Here is a 16,550-nt window from a genome sequence, read left to right as displayed (position 1 = left end):
AACATAAGACCTAAAGCCATAAAAACTGTAGAAGAAAATCTAGGCAATACCATTCAGGACATAGGCATGGGCAAAGATTTCATGACTAAAACACCAAAAGCAATGGCAACAAAAGCCAAAATAGACAAATAGAATCTGATTAAACTAAAGAGCTTCTGCACAGCAAAAGAAACTATCAGAGTGAACAGGCAACCTACAGAATGGGAGAAAATTTTTGCGATCTGTCCATCTGACAAAGGGCTAATATCCAGAATCTACAAAGAACTTAAATTTACCAAAAAAAACCAACAACAACATCAAACAGTGGGTGAAGGATGTGAACAGACACTGCTCAAAAGAAGACATTTATGCAGCCAACAGACATATGAAGAAAAGCTCATTGTCACTGGTCATTAGAGAAATGCAAATCAAAACCACCATGCGATACTATCTCACGCCAGTTAAAATGGTGATCATTAAAAAGTCAGGAAACAACAGATGCTGGAGAGGATGTGGAGAAATAGGAACACTTTTATACTGTTGGTGGGAGTGTAAATTAGTTCAACCATGGTGGAAGACAGTGTGGTGATTCCTCAAGGATCTAGAACTAGAAATACCATTTGACCCAGCAATCCCATTACTGAGTATATACCCAAAGGATTATAAATCATTCTACTATAAAGACACATGCACACAGATGTTTATTGCGGCACTGTTCACAATAGCAAAGACTTGGAACCAACCCAAATGTCCATCAATGATAGACTGGATAAAGAAAACGTGGCACATATACACCATGGAATACTATGCAGGCATAAAAAAAATGAGTTCACGTCCTTTGCAAGGACGTAGATGACACTGGAAACCATCATTCCCAGCAAACTAACACAAAAACAGAAAACCAAACAGTGCATGTTCTCACTCATAAGTGGGAGTTGAACAATGACAACACATGGACACAGGGAGCGGAACATCACACACTGGGGCTTGTCAGGGGGTGGGGGGCTAGTCTAGGGATAGCATTAGGAGAAATACCTAATGTAGATGACGGGTTGATGGATGCAGCAAACCACCATGGCACATGTATGCCTATATAATAAACCTGCACGTTCTGCACATGTACCCCAGAACTTAAAGTGTAATACTAATAAAAAAAAGGTCAGCAAATAAACAAAAACAAAAGAAAGAAGTCTTTTAAAGTTCCTCTTCCTTTAGGTAAAACTCGTTTAATTAATACTAGACAACAAAGCAAAACTTTCTCTTTCAAGTTCAATTTGGACATTTACAACACAGAAATAGTGTGGATATCATGTAGGGATTCCTTTTTCCTGGAAATATTTTTAGGCAGTATGCCCTCCTCTCTTCCTCCACCAACTTGAATTTCATTTTAGGTCTTAGTAGCTTCCGATGGAAAGGAAGGTTGTGGGGTTTGCTGTTTTAGACAGTTAACATTCTTAATGCTGTAATATAAATAAGAATTTATGAATTATAAGATTTTGAAGATGAGTATTGAAAGGCCACAGGCCCTCTCTTGTCATATTTCCTTGATACTTGATATTATAACAAATTAATACAGATTAATCAAATATTTTTTTAAAAATTTTTAAAGAACAGCATACTAATTCTTCCTTTTAAAAACCAACACTTGCTCCAATAGTAAGTTCTATTGAGGGTTACTAGGAATCTCTTTTCCTGAATTTAGGTCTGAAATCAATGAGTTGGGTGGTTTCACACTCATAAGTGGTAACATAATTTTGTTTTTTGGTTTTCGTGTTTTTTATTTTTATTTTTTATTTTTTGAGACGGAGTCTCCCTCTGTCACCCAGGCTGGAGTGCAGTGGCACTATCTTGGCTCACAGCAAGCTCTGCCTCCTGGGTTCACACCATTCTCCTGCCTCAGCCTCCTGAGTAGCTGGGACTACAGGCGCCCGCCACCATGCCCAGCTAGCTTTGTTTTTGTATTTTTAGTAGAGACGGGGTTTCACCGTGTTAGCTAAGAGGTCTTGATTTCCTGACCTTGTGATCTGCCTGCCTCGGCCTCCCAAAGTGCTGGAATTACAGGCATGAGCCACCGCACCCGGCCGTAACATAGTTTTTTATAAAGGTAATTATGACTGTCAGACAGATATAAAGTGAACATGAGTCAAAGATTTTAAGTCATTTATTAGTGAGGGAGCCTGAAAAAAATGTTGCCTTGGTAAAGTCAAAGATCAGACAAATATATAAGCCCACCAAGAAGGCCAAATGAATTTGCTTCATAAATACAAAAACTGGCTCTTCCACAGTGGAGGGAAGAAGTCAGTTGAACTTCCACCAGACGGAATTTATTTGCACATCTACAAACACAAATTATTTGCTTTACTCTCAGTTTTCCACAAATTATCTTCTGTTTATAGAGTTGTAAAATAGCTCAAAAACCAAGACACAAACCCCATAGAATCAGATAACTTGGAATGTGCTCTAAACAATACATAGTTTTTAAAGATATTTAGTTTTTTGGGGTTCATTTAAAAATATTTCACTATGCTTACATAACTAATGTTGAAAGGTAAATGTTAGCTAAGTTTATTACTTAAATCTTGCATTTTCTACCATAAATGACAATATGCAGAAAGTACCTGAATTGGCCCAAGTCACAGAAAAACTGTTAAAATCGTAATGGAATTTAACTTTGTTGTGACATAAATGGAAAAATGGACATAAATAGAAAAATGATAGTTTCTAATAAGTGCTTAACTGACCCTCCAAAAATACTGTCTTCTATAGAAGTGAACTGATGAAAAAAGTGTGTTAATGTTAGGATTTTATTTAAGTAATCTTGCCAATTGGGACCTTTGAATTAGTTTGGAACATGTACAGAACAGGGTGCATCCAGTAGGCTTAAATTGATTAATAATTACTCATTAAATTGATCTTTATAGCAGCCTGTAATGTATGTTTTAGAATACATTTCTTTAAGAAAAGCAACTGGGATAAGTCAACTTAAATGGGTGCACACCATTGAAATTTGAAATTATTTTGGCACAGTTCAGTTTTCTCCTTAAGTTTGTCGGAATGGCATAGAAAAACTCACATTATTTACAAGAAATAAAGTATCTTTGAAGTTCTCTTTACTTTAGAATGGATTATGATAATGACTAGTAATAGCTATAAAGAGTACACAGTACTAGCACTCCTGATGCATTTTTCTCCTTTTTCTTTATGAGGAATAAGCCGATCTCTCATAGTGGTGACCTTTCACACTGTGTTTTCCTCATTGAGCAAGTGTCTGTATTGTGACTAACTTGTGCGTGAGAACACTGAAGCTGGCCTGGTTCATATGTACCTTTCCTGGCCTTCTTAATAGATTATGGCATTCCACTTGTTAATACCAGTGGCACAGGAGAAACTTCTACTGTTGTGCTATTTGGTAATGTGAAGACAGAAAAAGTCTTTTTATGGTAGTTGGGTCCTCAAAACAACTCTTCATGTTTTAGTGATAAGGAGACACAAGTTGCCTATTAAACAGAGGTACATTAGCTTATTATCTACAAAGCTGATAGAGCCTCTTAAATTCTCTCATGGTGACAGAAACCCCATCTGAAGTGAAAGCTTACAGAGCTGGAGATACCAGAGCACTTTCCTTCCTCATAAATACAAGTAGGGTTAACCCTACTCTACTCTTGTAGAATAAAAATTTCATGTAGTTATTGAACAAAAGCTGTCTTCTTTTTTCTCTGGCAATTAAAATATGATCAAAGAGATACATACTTGGTGATTGACATTTGTGAAAATTTCAGTGATAAGCATTACTGCTTACTAAGAAGAGCGAGACTGAATTCACTAGTCTTAAAATAGATGAAAGTTGAGGGGAAATATCAGAGATTGAGGACTAGAATAAATCAACAACTTTATGATAAGATCTGTGTGTAGGCACCTACTATATTTGTTCTGTTTCTAGTGCTGTGTAGGTTTTAAGAGTTCAATGTGTTCCAGTGTTCTGAGTGTCTACGGTTTCACTGCCCATAGCTACTTGGAAAGATTTGGCAAGTAAACTTGCTACCATGGGTAGCGGGGGATAAATGCCTTTATCCTTTAGTGCTCCCAACAACAGGACCTTTTATGGCCAAGCACACATAAAAGTCCATGTGATTACTTAGGCTCATAGAGCCTAGAGCCATGGAGAAAATGTTGGAGAAATAGATGTCGTGTTTGCTATATGCACATGCTAAGTAATTTAATAAGCTAACGTATCTATACTAATGATTGCTTATGATTGTTCATGGAAAATTTTTAAAAATCAAATGAAATAAAGTGAATTTTAAAAATAATTTGACTTTGGAGAAACTAAGAAAAAAATTCTTGAATCTTAATGTACTGTTTATATTCCACTTCGTTCAAGAAAAAGGGAGTAAAATAAACATCCATAATTATTGCTAATCATATTTAAAGGATACTAAGATCTGCTATGAAATAATTAAACATATCTTTAGATCTAATTTAATCATTTATTGATGAACTTCTCTGGGACTAGTTCAGTGATCAAGCTTTATTTCCTAATAAACCTCTGTTAGTTAGGCTTACTTGGAAATTTTAACTTCCTAATCCTTCTGTGCAGTTGGCCTGAAAATTAAGAAGTCTCAGCCATTTCAGTTTTGAACCCTGTAACTCTACTTTAAGACCCACCAGGATTTTTTTAAAAAGAAGGAAAGAAATTAGACATTCTGAAAGTAAAGGAATATTCTGTATATCTTCAAGCTCTTGGTTTTTAATTTATTTTTTTAAGTACCGGACAAGTTATTTCATGATGACTTTAAGTTAAAAATCAGAAAACCAACTGTTTTTTGCATTATACTTACCCCAAAGTAAGTAAAAAAAAAAAAAAAAAAAAAAAAAAAGTCAGTATAATCCAGGACATATTTTAATGGCACTCAAGAAAATTCCCCAGAAAGGGCCAGGCACGGTGGCTTACGCCTGTAATACCTGCACTTTGGGAGGCCGAGGTGGGCAGATCATAAGGACAGGAGATCAAGACCATCCTGGTTAACATGGTAAAACCCCTGTCTCTCCTAAAACTACAAAAAAATTAGCCGGGCATGGTGGTGGGCACCTATAATCCCAGCTACTTTGGAGACTGAGCCTGGAGAATGGCGTGAACCTGGGAGGCGGAGCTTGCAGTGAGCCGAGATTGTGCTACTGCACTCCAGCCTGGGCAACAGAGCGAGACTGCATCTCAGAAAAAACAAAGCAGAGAAAATTCTCCAGAAAGTCAAATCAGTGGATTAAATCAAACCATGAAATACACTCTGAATAACTTTTGAGTGCAAATTTTAAAAGTATGTAAAGTCACTAATAATTTGTACATTCTACATAGGAAAGAGTCATTGCAGACATAAGTAATTATCAAGTTTGAACTTTTATATTTCAAAGTTATACAGGAAAGTGAATAATAGGAATGAAATTATTGGGATATTGTGCTGATTCTTTCTGTTGAGTAAGGTAAACTCTTGATAGGCAGAAAGGAAGAGTACGTCAAGTTGCTGAAATGTTCAGTTTATAAAGATGCAATAACTTCTCAAAGTATCATTTTTATGGATTTCTATTTTAGTTCTTTCATGCATTGGTTATATCGGATAAATTGATCATAGAATTTTAAATTGATAAATTGATCAGGCTTTAATCAGATTTGAGTTTTAACTGTCAGAGCAGTGAGTAATTTAGTATTTTAAGAAGTTTTGAAAGGAAGAATCTAAACAAGTAAATATTCCTTTTCTCTTAACATACAACGGGAGGATTAATTTTACTTATATATAATGTTTATCTTATTTGAAGAAGTAAGTACATTTGTGATAATTTAGAAACCGTTTCAGTGGCTCTTGTATAATTCAGTTCATTCCGTCTGTGCTCTCTTAATAAATTTTACAGAAAAACTCATGGCAAGTTAGCATTATTTGTGTGTGAATTTTCCAATTGTATTTCAGACTTTAAGAAAGAAAGGCCTTAATGGTTGTGAGAGCCCTGATGCTGACGATTACTTTGAGCACAGTCCACTCTCGGAGGACAGATTCAGCAAACTAAATGAAGATAGTGATTTTATTTTCAAACGAGGCCCTGTAAGTACTTTTACTTTACCTCTACTTTTTATTTGTTGATCCTTTTTGTTAACTTCATTATTTAGGCTCTGAACAAGAAGGAACACAGAGGGTGCGACAGCCCAGACCCTGATACTTCATATGTGCTAACTCCACATACAGAAGAAAAATATAAAAAAATTAATGAGGAATTTGATAATATGATGCGGAATCATAAAATCGCAGTGAGTACTAAAGTATGGTTTGTGCTTTTATCTTGTGCATGAAGAGATTGACCAAACATCTTGTTGCTTATTTTTATAGTGGGTGATGACAACAATAAGTAGAAGGGAAGAAAGGCATTTTATTAATATTTTTTATAAAACTTTAAAATTACTGAAATCTTATACATGTTCAGTATCTTAAATGTAGAGGTGAAGAGAAAACATGCTGATCCAGACTTTGCTACTTCTTACCCCAATACCTTTGGATAGGGCACCTAAACATCTTGAATTCTTTCGTCATCTATAAAGTGAGTTGGTTCTCATGATTTTTAAGGTATCTTCCAGCATTAAAATTCTATGATTTATATTATAGAATATGTATAACTTTCCCTCTACTCCCATGACTTAAAAACATTTATGTTCTTAAATAGATCTTGAGAAAGCAAAGTGTATGGTAGTTAGGTTTGTTGCAAAACTTGTTTTTTTTCTGAGTTATTTTCAATTATTTTGTGTAGTTGCTGTAATAGTAGAGCTAAACTTACTGCTTTGCAGTTTGTTAATGTCCCCAAATCACTTAGCAACAATACCACCAAATTTTGTTCTTTTTTTGTGCTGTAGATACTAAGGAAGAGCAGCTTGGTTTAATTTTAATTTAAGGCAACAGTGTTCTTAAACTGATTGCAAAGCAAATAGTGACTTTACAGTTTCTGTATACTCATTCATCTAACCATAGTGAAAGAGTATTTTTCTTTGAGCTCATGCTCCTAGACTTGATAGTTCTTCAAAGAATTCTCACTGGAATCTCCATTGGCAAGAGCTACTTAAAACAGTTATTTTGGATCTAATTTCCTAATTCTGTATATATAGGTCAGCCTCCCTTGAACAAATTAGTTTCAATGCTGATATTTATTTTATCAGAGTTAATTCTCTCAAAACTATGCCCTAAAGTATGCATGATGGATCATGTCTTCAGAGTAGTCCTGTACTACAGGTTGAGTATCCCTTATTGGAAATACTTGGGACTAGAAGTGTTTCAGATTTGGGATTTTTTTCAAAATTTGGAATATTTGCATATGTATAATATCTTGGGGATGGGACCCAAGTCTAAACATTAAATTTATTAATGTTTCATACATACCTTATACTCATGGACTGAAGAAAGTTTTATATAATATTTTTCATAATTTTGTACATGAAACAAAGTTTGTGTACATGGAACCATCAGAAAGCAAAGATGTTGCTGTCTCAGCTACCCATGTCATAGGTCTTGGCCCCATGTGGAGCATCATGGGGAACCTGCTGTTAGCATGTGTAGCCTACACGTGCCATTTTATTACCCTTTGTGGATGTGTTTGCGTGAGGGAATCTGAGTGGGCACAGAAAAGATATATTGAAGCTGATGGGAGACTGGAAGGTCCTTTTCCCCTTGGAGACACTGAATAAACTGTGGATTGTATGCCTGCGTTTCCACACATCAGGTGTGGAATTCTCTATGGCATCATGTTGGTGCTTTAAAAGTTTTGGATTTTGGAATTTCGGATTAGGGATGCTCAACCTGTATAAGAAGCCAGCTCACACAAAAAAATGGCTTTAAGGAGTTACTTTTGGGCAAATACCATTATTATTCTTAAAAACAATACAGTAGCAAATGAAGGGATGTTGTTGACCTTGCAGTTAATGTTAAAGCTGCAAAGATATTGCACAAATAAAAGTGTTTTACTTTTGAAAAAAACTGCCATATACCCACTGTTTTTATATTTGTTGATGTATTATAATTTTTCTACATGATATAAACTATTGAATAAAGTACAATAAAATATATTCTTCCAACTTTGAATTAGCAGTGTTACCTTATTTTTGTATGTTACTCTTTTAAAATGAGGGCACAGTAAAGTTGTTTTATTTTCTCCCACTTTAAATTCTAAAAAGCAACATATATTTATCATGGTTAACAAGCATATTGTAAATGGTCTGTGGAGGAAATGCAAGAGGAAAATATAGAAAAGGGGGCATGGAATAATTTGGAGGGAGGAAAGGTTAGCATTTACAATATTTGTAATTTAATCTTTATACAATTTAAAGAAGATACCAAAAACTTCATTACTTTTATTACTGGCTTGGTTAGTAGTTAATTTTGTTGTTTAGATTAGATTTCTTTGCATTTTCATTTAACTCAAATTGCATTGTTATGTATGTAATTACTTTTTTTACCTCTTAGTTTTGCCCTTTAGAAATTTAGTTAATCAGAATGGGACATATTTATGATTTTTCAGATTTGACATATTAAGTTAATAATGTGTGTATACACTTTTCTCCTTCCATTATATTTGGTGTCTCTCAATAGAAATGTAATGTTATTAAGGTTTACATCGAAGTGCCAATTATGCTTACTTGGTGACAGTGATATATTTCGTAATGTCTAAATTTGACAATACTACTTGATTGTCAGATTTATCCTCTTAAATTTGTCTTTATGAATATTTGAAATACAGAATATAGATAGTATATATTAATATATAAAAATTGAAATTGACAAGGGTCGTGTCAGGCATATTCATGTTCAAACATAATTCTAAAGAAAATAGCTTTAATCTGTAAATTGGTTAAGAACCTATCCCTATCCTCTACTTTTAGTAACTTGAGTTACTTTGCCACATTAAAGTTCAAAAGTTACTTTGTAGATGAATATGAAACCAACAGTTTTTTCCTTCTTTTTCTTTATTTACAGCCTGGTTTGCCACCTCAGAACTTTTCAATGTCTGTCACAGTTCCAGTGACCAGCCCCAATGCTTTGTCCTACACTAACCCAGGGAGTTCATTGGTGTCCCCATCTTTGGCAGCCAGCTCAACGTTAACAGATTCAAGCATGCTGTCTCCACCTCAAACCACATTACATAGAAATGTGTCTCCTGGAGCTCCTCAGAGACCACCGAGTACTGGCAATGCAGGTATGTAGTGATACCTATTATGCTGGTTCTTTAATAAAGAGGGTGAAAAAAGTCATTGCTAACATAAGCAGTTTCTTATTTTGCTATTCTTAATTGTATTGTTTTGATGAGCAAGAGTCACTGCTACATAATTGGCCTCATTTTAAAGTATTTTTTTGAAAATCAATTGTGAGTGTAGCATTGTGTCGTGCAAAGTAGAACAGTACTGAGAACCTGTCATTTATACGCTTTCCTTCTCATGGGAAAGCCATACTTTGACGGGCAGAAAATTTAGTTAGGTATCACAAGCAAGGATTTAAAGTAGAGTGTGAGCCATTCATGTTAGAAATATGGGTGATAGACTTACCTGATTGGAGTTAGAGTATCTTTTACATCTCCTCTTGCCTGAATTACTTCATTAATTCAGCAGAATTTACATTGCATTTATTGTATTAGTTTACATAATGCAATGTCTCCTCTCCCTTAAGTCCTAGATTTAGTTTAGTGATTTAATCATACTCCCTACATACTGCCACCATTTTTATCAGTGTGTACTATTTTGGTATTGATGCAATACCACTATTTGGTATTGAAGGCAACATCAAGCTTGAAAGGTAAACTCATATGTATGAGATATGCAACTATATCAGATTACATATTAATGCCAACTTCAGACTGAGCTAGTTTTTTTTGTGTGTGTCTTTTTAGAATTAGAGTGAGAGTTACCTCTGTTCGGTTCACATTCAGTCAGGTAAAGAGACCTAATTCATATGCATTCTGTGCCCTCTGCCTTCTCTCCATAACGTTGTTAGGTGGGATGTTGAGCACTACAGACCTCTCAGTGCCAAATGGAGCTGGAAGCAGCCCAGTGGGTGAGTGAATTCCTACTATTTCATTTTGTAGGTATCTATCCTATCTGAGATTAAAGGAATGCTGTTCCTGAAATAAAGCTTCCTGGGAAATTTCCTTCTGAAGGGTACTTTGACTAATACTTACCATTTTTTTAAAACACCCCTGTTTTATTCCTTAAAAATCTTAAGGAGAAACTTTCTCCGTCTTCTCTCCTTACCAGAGTTAGACTGTTACCTGCTTTATCTTACAATAGCATGAGATGTTTTCAGAGAGATTAGAATGAAAAGAAATGGTGGATCTGTCTACTTCTACAAATAGAAAGATAATTAAGAGATTTGTCTTGGCTGGGTGTGGTGGCTCACACCTGTAATCCCAGCACTTTGGGAGGACGAGGCGGGTGGATTGTCTGAGCTCAAGAGTTGGTGACCAGCCTGGGAACACCATGAAAGCCTATCTCTACTAAAATACAAAAAAAATTAGCGCGGCGTGGCAGTGTGCGCCTGTAGTCCCAGCTACTTGGGAGGCAGAGGCAGGAGAATTGCTTGAATCCAGGAGGCAGAGGTTACAGTGAGCTGAGATCACGCCACTCCACTCCAGCCTGGGTGATAGAGTGAGACTCCTTCTCAAAAAAAAAACTTTGGAAATGAGTGAATGACTTAATAAAAATGATGAGGAAGAAATAAACAGAAACATCAATAAAGATATTAAGACAAGTTACAAAATAATGACTTAAAGTAGGAATAAATGCCTAATTATATCTGTCACAGTATTAAATGTTTTAATGGAATTAAACAGATAAGACCTATTGTGGAGTATTACTTAACAGAAAACAGTTAAATGTGGGAAAATACATAAAGGTCGTACCAATTAAACACAAGGGCTGCTACTCTTGTATGTGTATTTCCAAATATTTGTGGGTTTTTTCAGCTCTTGTTTCAGTTGTTTGTATGCCTACATACTCTTTTTGTGTCCCTTTTCGCATATGTTTTTGATTCCCTCAACAAAATAATAAGTTCAGGGCCCACCAAGAATTGTAAGAGTCTAGTATGCTTCTCTCACATTGGGTTGACACCCCAAAAGGCTGGAGTAAACCAGAGATAAACAGTTCTTCTTAGTAGCAACATCTTATATATGCATCATACAGTTTCTTTTTCTTTTTTTTTTTTTTTTTGAGATGGAGTCTGGCTCTGTCCCCCCAGCTGGAGTGCAGTGGCACGATCTCTGCTCACTGCAAGCTCCGCTTCCTGGGTTCACGCCATTCTCCTGCCTCAGCCTCCCGAGTAGCTGGGACGACAGGTGCCCGCCACCATGCTGGGCTAATTTTTTTGTATTTTTAATAGAGATGGAGTTTCACCGTGTTAGCCAGGATGGTCTCGATCTCCTGAACTGATGATCTGCCCACCTCAGCCTCCCAAAGGTTTCTTAAAATTAGATTATAGTGATTAGAAATTAGATTTAGGGGTTCCAGGATGCCTGCAAAAGCAAATAGTTTCTGGAAGAATAAAATAAGCCTGGCCCATATGGCAGAACCCCATCTCTACTAAAAATACAAAAATTAGCCAGGCGTGGTGGCAAGCGCCGGTAATCCCAGCTACTCAGGAGGCTGAGGCAGGAGAATCGCTCAAGCCCAGGAGGTGGAGGTTGCAGTGAGCCGAGATCATGCCACTGCACTCCAGCCTGGGCGACAAGAGCAAAACTCTGTCTCAAAAATAAATAAATAAAAGAAGAAAACACCATCTCAGACCTTATTATTTCTAACTTGGCACATAAGCTGAACTAGGCACACACACAGATAAGGCAAATGAAAACTTGCAGAAATAAATAAACAATGGAATCAGCCTCCTGGGAACTCCAGAATTTGGAGTTATTAGGCACAGACTTTGACTTTAATATAACAGTGTTTACTGTGTTCAAGGGTATTAAAAAAAAATTTGAGAACATCAGAGAACTGAAATGTATTAAAAAACTAGAAATTTTAGAACCAAAAAAACCTGTAATGTTAAGAACTTAACAGATGAGCTTAATAACAGATTGGACAAAGCAAATACAAGAATTAAGAAACTAAAAGATAAGATAGAAAATTATCCAGAATTTTGGAGACACAGAGGAATGGAAAATTAAAAAGAAGACCCAGAGCATGCAATAAACAGGAGTAACATACATTAAATTGAAGTCCCAGGAAGCAAAGTCAGAGAAAATTGGGCAGAAGCAGTATTTGAAGAGATCATCACTGAGAATTTTTCAAAACTAACACTGACAAAAAAGCCACAAATTGGGAAGGCCTATAAAACTCACGTGGAATACAGATAATGCTGTGTTTTATGAGAAATGTAAACCTTTATGAACAAAAGACTGGGAGATGGTGAACTAAACCTGCTTCTCAGAAAGTCAGAAAAGGACGGCAAATTAAACCTAAAGTAGGTAGAACCAAATTATAAAGATATAACCATTGAAATAGAAAATAGAAAATTTTCTATTTCAGGCATGGTGAAACAGATGATCTCATACGTGCTTTTGTGGTATTGTAAATTAGTAACGATCTTTCTGGAAAGGCTTTGGCAAGATGTTTCAGTTGTCATAAAAATACAAATATTGATACTGATATAGAAAAACATAAATTGAATTAACAAAACAAATACTGATTATTTAAAAGACTAATAAAATTGGATGTTTTCAGTAATATTTTATTCAAAATATTTTCTAATTTCCATTTTATCTTTTTAACCTAACCTGTAAGTTATTTAGAATTATATTTCTTAATTTCAGATACATGGGGATTATAGTTTTGTGTTACCTTTAAACCATATCATTTTTACCAATATTGTCATTTTCAAAAGCATAATTTGTTTATAGATGAGTCTTCCATTTGCCTTGTTCATATTTTGATTTTTGTTGCATCTTCTGCCTGCTTCCCTAAAGCTGGAATACTTCAGGGCCATGTACTGTTGAAAGAAGAGGCATCCTTGAGACTTTTAAAGCACTGAACAAACTCAGGAAAGGGAAAGACTTCTTGAATAAGAGACCAAAGAAAGCCTAATGGAAAGATTGATTTGCTTGTATTAAAATTGGAAACTTTGTGCATCAAAAACACTGTAAAGAGAGTAAAAAGGCAAGACAGAATGGGAGAATATATATAGTATATCTACAATCATTAGAGAGGGTTTTTTTTTTTTTTAAGAATACCTACAAATGAATAAGAAAAAGAAAACTCGACTTTATGAGAACACATGCACTTCACAAAAGAAGCATCTGATAAATGTGAAGAAATGCTCAGTCTCAGTAGTCATGGAAATGCAAAATTAAACCACAAAGAGAGAACGCTACACACCCACCAGAATTGCTAAAATGAAATAGATGGTATACCAAATATTGACAAAGCTATGAAAAAGCACAAAGTCATACACTGGTAATGGGAGTACAAGTTGCTGCAATCATTTGGCATTATCTGCCTAAGCTGCAGATACGTGTATTCTGTGACCCAGCATTTTCACTCCTCCTTATGTACTGTACAGAAATGCATTTGTGCACGAGTACCAAGAGATACGTAAAAGAATGTGCACAACGTTATGTTAAAGTCAATATCTAGAAATAGTACAGATCTCTATCAACAATAGAATGGAAAAATATAAGAGAGTACATTCATATGGAAGAATATTATACTGCAATGAAAATGAAACCACAACAGTTCTCAACATGGATGAATGTCACCAAACATGAATTAAAGAAGATAGATACATACTCAGGATTCTATCTATATAAAGTTTGAAAAGCAGGCTAAAAAAACTACAGTGTTTGGGATGCTTGTGTAGACAGATGGCAAAGCCATAAAGAAAAACCAAGAAATTAGTGTAAAATTCACAATAGTGGTTACTTTGGGTAGGTGGGACTGTGGGAATATTTTAGGGGGCCCAATTATGGAAACTTCTGGGGTTCTGGCAGTATTCTTAATCTGCATGGTGGTTATATGGATCTTCATTTTGTGATAAATCCTTAACCTATACATTTTTGTTTTGTACATTTTCTGTTTATGTGTTACATTAGCAAGAAAACAGTTTTGAAAATAAAAAGTACACTAGATATAATGATAAAGGAACTGTAACAACAAATATAAAGGCACTTTTTAAATTATAAGAGAAAATAATGTACATTTTGTGGTATTTATACTATTCCAAAATCCAGAGAGAAAATTTATAGACACTCACACTCACATTCACACACAAAGTATAGGTAGCCTTTGAGTCTTTGGACATTGTTGTCTGCATGTGGCAGCTGGAACTCAGCACCCGTCTTGAGATCATGAGACAAGTCAGTTTAAGATGACAGGTCAAAATGCCAAGGTTGATAAAGTGAAAAGCTGGTGGCCCTCAGTGTTGAGCTGCTGAAGCAGCTGAGTCTGGGACCACTCTTCCCGCAGACTTCTTATGTGAGATATAATACATGTTCCTCATTCTCCAGAGGAAAAAAGGAAGATAAAATCCAAGCAACAGGTAGGAGAATGTTTAGTGATGGACATTTAATTTTACCAAAATACACAATTCAAAAAAGAAACCTAACTAGTATTTTTAAAACTGAAAAGATTGTTCATCATTGCTAGTAATCATGAAATTCAAATTAAAATGACAAAACAATAAAATACTACTGCTACTTACTAATTCCCAACTGTTAGCACTTTTTATTGTGATGTTCAGTGCTAATGAAGGCGTGGTGAAACTGATGATCTCATGCATGCTTTTGTGGCATTGTAAATTAGTAACAGTCTTTCTGGAAAGGTTTTGCAAGATGTTTTAGTTGTCATAAAAATGTTTATACTTCCAAGCCCACTAATCCCATTTTTGGGAATCTTTTCCTGAAGAGGTAAGTTAGAATAAGCAAAGCTTCATTGCAACTTTATTTGTAGTAATGAATAATAGGAAGAAATCAACATATTCAACAATATGAAAATGAAGTAAATGAAATTTCAACTGAATTTCTTTTTAGTTATGATTTAAAATGAGCAAAAAATATGAGCATGGAAAACAAAAAGGGAAAAATCCAAAGAGATTATAATACTTAACGTTAAAATGGTGGGACTGTAAAGGTTTTTTACTCTTTCTAGTTTCTGTGATGCTGTATTAATACAGTTACCTCTACAATCATAACATCTTTATTGTAGTAAATTAGAACATTTCTTTATTTTTACTTATAACTTGTTTTCCATTTGTCATCTGTGCAAATAAAACTTGACAGCTTTGTATATATTGTAATTTGTATACATCTTTCATAGAGGTAATTTGCTTATTTGATTATTATTTACTAGGTATATTTCTCTACTGAGAGTTTATATTTGATACTCGGTTTATACTGTGGTTCAAATGACTTTGGGGACTTTTTACTTTGGGCACACTTTTAAATATCAAGCATAAAATAAAGTCTTAGATATCCAACAACTTCACTTTTTAAAAACATGTTGAGAAAGAGAAAAAAAATATATGGTACTAGACATAGAAAGGCTCAGGATGCTCTTGGAGTTATTTGGGGTTGAATGAAGGTAAAATAAGGGTTTACATTGTAGCAGGCGCATTGGCAATTAAAAAGAAGAGATGGAAGAGGCGAAAGATACAAAGAAAGCTTGATTGCTCTGAAGGTGGAGATGGGATGGTGGAAGCCAGCAGTAGTAGAAGTCTTTAGAACAAGCTGAGTTGAGATGACAGCAGCATGTCTGGGTGAAAGTGGCCACCAGATTATTGAATATGGACTGGAAATTAGGAAGGACAAAGCAGAAACCCAGTTTTCAGTCATTCACATGGAGGTGATAGTTGAAGTTGTATGTGCTTCAGCATTCATGGTTCATGAAGATGCTGAAGTTTCTGAAAGAGAAGAAGATATGTTGCCTTTTGGGGGCTGCCCACGTGGGATTGAGATGGGGAATATAGTATTCAGAAAGAAAAGCAGACCCCATGAGCATTGCCTATTTTTATTATAAATTTGTATTGGACAGGATCCATGTTGTCCATTTTACAGGAAATTTCATTGAATCAGGTACATATGCATTCAATTATTTCAAAACCTGTGATCTTATTTATTTATTTTATTTTATTTTAGACTAGTCTAAAATAGTGAGTGCAGTAGTGAGAAGGGGGTAAAGAGTAGAACAAGGAGTTTGATAAGTTGAGATAACTCACTGCCTTCGAAGTAGCCCTGTATCTTTTCTACTTTCAGAAACCTCAAGCAGTTCTTTGCACAAATGACATAATTTTATAACTGTTAAAATGTATTTTTGTTTATTGAATAATCAGCTGAATGTCAAATTTTATGACAGTTTTGCCAAATATGATTGAACTTTGCTTTGGATGAGTTTTTCAGAATCCTTTGAAGTTTGCTTATCAGTTTGGACTTATGAAATGAATTCATAATGAAATATTAATGACATCATTGTCTGCAGTTTAACCCTAGAAGAGTAGTATCTAAGGACAGAGAGTACTTGCCAGCTACTTGAGTGCATTGTTTCAGCTGATGTGATTTATATTTTGGAATATGAG

The 16,550-nt window shown here is 35.0% G+C and overlaps 1 protein-coding gene across 6 annotated transcripts in view; it reads left to right on the top strand.

Annotated features, from left to right (window-relative positions):
- Positions 1-16,550, top strand: part of MEF2A (myocyte enhancer factor 2A) — a 161,552-nt gene that overhangs the window by 104,730 nt on the left and 40,272 nt on the right. The window contains exons 5-8 of one of the 6 annotated variants that reach the window (XM_023220885.3): positions 5,940-5,993; positions 6,137-6,286; positions 8,982-9,201; positions 9,993-10,052. In XM_023220885.3, coding sequence (XP_023076653.1) covers positions 5,940-5,993; positions 6,137-6,286; positions 8,982-9,201; positions 9,993-10,052 — 484 coding nt within the window. Of the gene's footprint in view, positions 1-5,939; positions 6,072-6,136; positions 6,287-8,981; positions 9,202-9,992; positions 10,053-12,965; positions 15,266-16,550 lie in introns of those variants that run through there. The other 5 variants (XM_026455454.2, XM_026455455.2, XM_023220884.3 and 2 more) reach the window with 5 other exon arrangements.

This window comes from Piliocolobus tephrosceles, chromosome 6, assembly GCF_002776525.5.
Source record: "Piliocolobus tephrosceles isolate RC106 chromosome 6, ASM277652v3, whole genome shotgun sequence".
In the NCBI taxonomy this organism is placed as follows: domain Eukaryota; kingdom Metazoa; phylum Chordata; class Mammalia; order Primates; family Cercopithecidae; genus Piliocolobus; species Piliocolobus tephrosceles.
Note: the sequence above shows the minus strand (reverse complement) of the source record. Positions and strands in the feature narration are given on the sequence as shown.